Raw genomic sequence first — 6,521 nt, 5'->3', positions numbered from 1 at the left:
TGGTTTCATTCAACCAAATCCAAACCGTCAAATTGTAATCCGTAACTGACTAATCCATCCAATTATTCGGATGTATTCATACGTTATCCTATAGATTATATATTTTCACAGATTGGATTATTTTAAATTACGGATTGGATCCGAAGAGACCAACCACGAACGGATTGAATCCGAAGTGTACATACCACGGTCGGATTGGGTCCGACATGAATGGACCACGAACGGATCGGATTTGGAAAACCCGAATTCGTTCAGTATCGGATTCATCCAATTAAAATCCAATCCGTACATTTTTAAGAGGTGAAAATCCATAACTGACCAATTCGTCCAATTATTCGGATATATTCATCCGTAATCCTACGGATTGTATTTTTTTCCAGGTTGGATTATTTTGATAGTCGGATCGGACAGTTCGGATTAAATTACTTACGGATGCCACGCATACGAATTGTATCCGACGTAAACAGTTTATATAACTAAGATATTCCTTTTAGAATTAATGTGACTTTTAGTTATGAATTTAGGTAGATTAAGTTACAGTTTTTGATTTAAGTTCATGAATGTTCATTATTTATCACAATATCGATTAAAAATTTTGCCGATTTTTGCCTATATTTCTATTTTTTTCTACAGATTTTCAATAGATATATGAAATTAAAAAGGGTGTCCAATTGAAAAACGATCCATAGCGATAACATCAAAACCGTTTCCTGTACTAACTTCACATCATTTTTGTGGCACTTAAAACGTGTTGGGGGACAAATAAAAATGATAACATCGATGATCTTGAACCGTTTATTCAAGGTCCTTGAAAAATTATCTCGAGAACCGTTACATTTAGAAACTTCGTTCCAATTAGAAAGTTGTTCCTCACCATATTTTATGTCTGATTAACTTGAACCCGAATTCATTTGATCAATTGAAAGCAGAAAAATTTCACACTTAAAACCATGCAGTTGGTCAAGTAAATAATGCTAAACGGGCTACAGGAAAGTTATTATGAATCGGACATAACATATGTTCTGTTCACGAATATTCTATTTATTAAAATTTATGTTGAGAACCATAATGGATAATTAAAAAAAATCCAATTAGAAAAGTGTTCTTCGCCACATTTTATGCTAAATGGGTTTGATATGATTCAATTTGTAAAAAAGTAAGCCAATTATTCGAAAATTTATTTTCTTTACAGTTTGTCGATTCAACTTAAACTTTGCTAAGTCAATGGGAGAATTTATTTTATGTAATTTTTGGATTTATTAAATTTTTATCGTCAACAGTTTTACATTGTTTACTTGATGACCAACTTGTTTTTCGGCTTTCAATTGATCAAATGAATTCGGGCCAAGACATAAAATATGATGAGGAACAACGAAGTTTCTAAATCTAACGATTCTCGAATTAATTTTTCAATGACCTTGAAGACATGGTTCAAGGTCATCGATGTTATCATTTTTAATTGTCCCCCAACACTGCTAAGTGTCACAAAAAATTTAAATTAGTACAGGAAACGGTTTTTGAGATATTAATTTTGACCATATTTGGGCTCAGTTTGCCCCACTGTGCGCCGCCCCGATTTCAAGGGGTTGTACTTTGTACGGGTTTACCAATAAATCTTAAATCTCTTAAATCAAAGACTATATAAGCGATAGCTTAATTATATAGTCTTTGGTCCAGCTCCCACTACTGGAGGATTTTTAACCAATGAAAATTGGGAACGTCGCAAGGGGTGGGTGGCACGCGACTTAAAGAGCGCGCGGGATTTTTCAAAATTACAACCAGCCTTAATTAAATTGAAAACGGTTGAAACCAAAAATTAACCATGGCTTTACCGGTCGGTAAAGAAATATACAAAAATAAAGGTGCCATTAGTGAAAAGATGTCACAGGAAGTTCGCGACCAACTAAATCATGCCGACAATGTTTTAAGTTGGAAGTTATTTCGCAAGAGAGTTTTTAAGAGACTATCTAAGTCCCGGACGGCTTGTATGGGATTCATCCCAACGCCATATATAGATAAGAATTCATCTTTTGATTTATTAAGTGTTTTCTACAAACCCAAGACGGTAATATTGTAGCTTCTTCAAAGATATTTCCATAAAGTACGGTACTAAAGTAACTCGTATTTTGTATAACTACAGCAGGTTAAACTGGCCGACTTTTTCTACATTGATAACTTAAGATCCATGCTAGACAATGAGAAATGCAATGAGGATATTTTGGACAAAATTCAAACTTCTAATGACATTAATGGAAAATTAGTAAAATTGAGCTCATTAATTTTTTTAAACCAAAATATACTAAAAGAATTTTCTTAGCTAGAACAAGCGTTGTTTTACCGTGTAGCTGGTGTTTCTAAAGGCAGCCAAATAAAATCTTGCGAGATAGTTTTGAAAGGTTGTACACATGAAAAGGTTTTCAACGAATTGAAAAATAAGTGCTACATTGATTTGGTAAATCACGGTAAGTTAAAAATTATAAAATTACTATATTGTAAAATATAATTTACACTTGTAAATTTAGGATTGGAAAAAGAGAAAAGGCTGTACATCATAACTGAAGTCATAAGGGCTGCTGAGGTTGATGTTAAAACCATGGTTCAGCCGGTTTTGTGTACTGAAACATGGGTAGATGCTGTTATTGCTTTTAAATACAAAAAGTTTCAAATAGATGATGCGGGAAAAATCAGAGAAGTAAGGTTCTCTTATTCTTACATTGGGTCAGACCGTCAGACTATGAAAATATTTTCCTTAGGTTAAAACCAACAAACAACGCACTGCTAAGGGTAAAGGAGCAATTTGGCATGCAAAAGTCGAATCTTTTGTCTCCTAGTTCTTAAATTTAAAATGAAATGTTTTTATTAAACATTTAAAAATTCTATATTTTAGCAAAAATTTGTTACGTAAGGTTCTGTATTTAACAAAATGTCATGCATGGTTTTAAATTTAAATAAAGTTTTCCATATACAAAAGCTGCAATTAACTTTAATTATAATATTTAATTATGTACATTATTTTAAGTTTAGTAATTGCCAGCTGATTTTTGCAGTAGCTGAGCAAACCTATTTGTCATAAATAATGAAGTATCGATGAATCTTTCTACGCAGTTTGAAATGCAAGTTTCTGTCCTACTGTCAAGTTTCGTACTTGGCTTTTCGACGCATTTTTCCCAGCAAGCCTCATTTAGGCGATGAACCTAAACAATGTGAATTTCATCATGATGAAATATGTAAGGTGCAAAATGGAGAGGCAGCCAAACCAAGGCTTAATTTTATATAACAAACTTGAGATTGGAATTGCGCTTTGTGCTGTTCAACGGCCAAAAACTCCTGTAAATCTCTGTCCACTGAAGGATCGTCGGGTAACGGATCTAAAGCCATAGTAAACTTTCGCGCAAAATGGAAACTTATAAGTCAACACGAGCCTTTCAAATCAAAAGAACAACGTTGTGATCAATAACTACCAAGTACCAAGTACTATGTCAACAGAACATAGATGGCAATAGTACCGCCAAGAAAGGAAAGACGCGCTAAATTTAAATCAATTGTTTGGATCTTAGCAAATTAAATATATAGAAGGGAGCATGGGAAATCAGTCGATTTCATTGAAAATTGGTACTATACACATATACACCTTCAAGATAAAGTAATTTCACAAAATATAAAGCTGTTAATTTTACATATTTTATAACGCCTCTGAAAATGCACGCTCCTAAAAGCTCAATTTGGTATGCTCTTAGATAAATGATAATACCCATTAAAAAACATGTTTTATTCTAATATTCCGCTCTATGTGAGTGGTTTACTCTATGTTCTAGATAGACCTTTCCTAAAACGGCACAATTTTTATAAAAAAATATTTTATTTTATAGATAAAATGATTCTAGTTCCATTATCGCATTTTTCTCCAAATCAATACTAGGTAGATTTTTAAATTTTCTGGGTATACGTATGACATAGGGAAAATCGGTCTTTTTTGACCGAACCAACTTTATATGTACGTTTTCAAGAATGCTCTACAACTTCCTTATTGAGGGTTTTTGTCTATCACCTCCAGGTCAAAAACATAGAAATATGTTTAAAATTTTCTGAAAATTAAAAATTATAATGTTCCCTTCGTCATACTTAAACCCTGAACATTTTTAAATCTATTATAGATTTTGATAAAAATGCGATGTCAGAACAAAGTCTGACACCCAATATTTACCTCTAAAACAACCTCAACGAAATTACTTTTTTAAAATGTGTCGGTTTACGCTATGTCTATAAAACCTCAACGAAATTACCTTTAAAAGTGTGTGCCGTTTTGGAAAACCTCGTCCCAGAGATGCATTAATTAATTATTATAATTGAGTCTTTGATTCCTTTGTGCTGAAAAGTATAATTTAAATTTTTCTCATGTTTTTGCAAAGCAGAAATTATCTTTCCTAATGAATCGGATATTTCATATTAAAACATCATTACTTAAACGACTAGGGAGTAGGGAACAAGTGTACTAAAAAAATTTGACGCTATTAAAGTGGTAAATAAAAGAAATGTATATAAAGGTCTAGATAAATTTCGGGGCGTCTAAGCCTAACATAAAATACGGAATTGACACCTAGCAGACACCGAGGAAGGAGCTCGCCAAGAGCTTGGAGGAATAAAACAAGTATACAGGAGTTGCGGAGAGCTGCGAAATCGGTTTCGTCAGTGACCGTGAACTCGCGCGAGACGGAGGGGTTCAAACGCGACTAGCGCCAACTGCATACGGAATTTTGCAACTATTCTCATTTTATAGCATTGTTTTCGCGTCGTCTGGTTTGTTTTGAAACCTTTCTAAATTCCTTGCGCCTTTTTCCAAAATGACTCGTATTTGTTTGGAGGAATAAAACAAACCAGACGACGCGAAAACAATGCTATAAAATGAGAATAGTTGCAAAATTCCGTATGCAGTTGGCGCTAGTCGCTTTTGAACCCCTCCGTCTCGCGCGAGTTCACGGTCACTGACGAAACCGATTTCGCAGCTCTCCGCAACTCCTGTATACTTGTTTTATTCCTCCAAGCCAAGAGCGCGAGCATTTTAGTACTATAAGTGCTTGACCTTTCCGCAGGCCGTTGTCTTTAGACACCATCTGTTGGCGACTTTTAGTATAATTTTTAAGCAGGAGACAATGGCTCTCGCGACGATAGAACGAGCTTTCTTACCTATAGATAGCGTCTTATAAGGATAGCCTACAGAAATTACGCGTTTCTGCTAGCTGTCACCTCCGTATTCACTCCCTTTGAAATATTTTATCTCGACCTTTATATACGTTTCCTATATCTATGGTTTCTGTCATCAGATGGGGTAAGAATTCCCTCAGCATCGCGCTGTATTGTTAGAGTAAGTAAGAGCTTGCACGCTTCAAAACATCGTCTTAAATAAGCAAATTAAAAAATTCGATTTGTTACGTGTTAAGAAGAGTTGAAACTAACGAAAAAACTCTGTAGAAACTTTTCTCCAAAGAACGATCGTATTTATCTTGTTATTTTTCCACCGGAAAATTAATCAAACTTGATATTTCGTCTACAAAATAGAGCTGTATAACATTGATTAAGGAAAAAATTGGTGAATTTAATATTTTAGAAAGGTAAGGAAACATTAAAAAGTGTCAGGAAGGAGAAGCCAGGTCTAGGCTGCATTTTACGAGAATGGCATGTTAATTAGAACCATATAAATTCGTAGTTTTGGTTGATTGGAAAGTAGTATTTTCTTAAGTCCTCGGACCGGTCACTTAGAAAAGCAATGGCGTACCTGTGTAAACACAGTCAATCCGTTGTCTACAAAGCTTTGTAATCAACACTTTTGCTTGTATCGATAATTGTGGCCCTTAACGGGTCAGAGTGTACAATAACTGGTGGCTTTACCGGGTAGTCGAGGTCCGGCTCTTGAAACCCATAAGGGCGGTGGCGCACTGCAGACGTTAGCTCTGATCAAATGCTCCTATCTCCGCCTCCGACTTCGGTCAGATATGGGCTGGAAACTGGGTTTCGGCTCAGGCTAACGGAGAGGGTCCAGGCAAACTGGCCACCTCGGAGAATTGGGTAGTCTGCTGTGGCGCGGCGGGTTTCCGTATGAGGTGCAGTGGTCCTGTTTCCCAGCCGTTTGGGGCAACACCGGGTGTCCAGTGCCAGCTGTTAAGTGAACCGCTGTGTGCCCGTCATTCCCCTTTAGGAGCTCTCCAAAGGGTTTGACTCTTTACCAACGTAGGTAGGGTTGGAGTTGCTATAGTATCCACTCTTAAACCCACTGCTGTGTGCGAAGTGGGAAATGGCCCACCCATTGCTGCACCTTCTGCTGGGTTGAGTGGCTTGCGTCGAAGGTGCGACCATCAGTAGTAGGGTACTACTACCTATGCTGGATTTGTCACCTGTCCAGGCTTGTGTAAGCTGGCGTAGGACATTCTGATGAGACCACCGGTGTAGTAGGCTGTTGATTCAATTGGAGCACCGGTATATAAATTTCTGACCACGTGTATATCGATTATTTCCGTTGGGGCCCA

The 6,521-nt window shown here is 36.3% G+C and overlaps 2 protein-coding genes across 2 annotated transcripts; one reads left to right on the top strand and one right to left on the bottom strand.

Moving 5' to 3' along the window:
• The first annotated feature begins 1,717 nt into the window (after positions 1-1,717).
• On the top strand, positions 1,718-2,956 carry LOC149947399 (uncharacterized). The gene is made up of 5 exons (XM_090171802.1): positions 1,718-2,065; positions 2,141-2,260; positions 2,318-2,462; positions 2,523-2,692; positions 2,754-2,956. Exons 1-5 carry the CDS (start codon positions 1,823-1,825, stop codon positions 2,829-2,831), a joined length of 756 nt encoding a protein of 251 aa, XP_090027928.1. The 5' UTR covers positions 1,718-1,822; the 3' UTR covers positions 2,832-2,956.
• Positions 2,957-2,965: 9 nt separating this feature from the next.
• On the bottom strand, positions 2,966-3,473 carry Tim8 (translocase of inner membrane 8). Its single transcript, XM_090171803.1, has 2 exons — positions 3,283-3,473; positions 2,966-3,194 (listed from the first exon to the last, which is right to left on the bottom strand). Exons 1-2 carry the CDS (start codon positions 3,376-3,378, stop codon positions 3,021-3,023), a joined length of 270 nt encoding a protein of 89 aa, XP_090027929.1. The 5' UTR covers positions 3,379-3,473; the 3' UTR covers positions 2,966-3,020.
• Positions 3,474-6,521: the final 3,048 nt, after the last annotated feature.

This window comes from Leiobunum rupestre, chromosome 4 (genome assembly GCF_980474605.1).
Source record: "Leiobunum rupestre chromosome 4, qqLeiRupe1.1.hap1, whole genome shotgun sequence".
Lineage (NCBI taxonomy): Eukaryota > Metazoa > Arthropoda > Arachnida > Opiliones > Sclerosomatidae > Leiobunum > Leiobunum rupestre.
The sequence above is the reverse complement of the archived record's forward strand: the minus strand, read 5'-3'. Positions and strand labels throughout refer to the sequence as shown.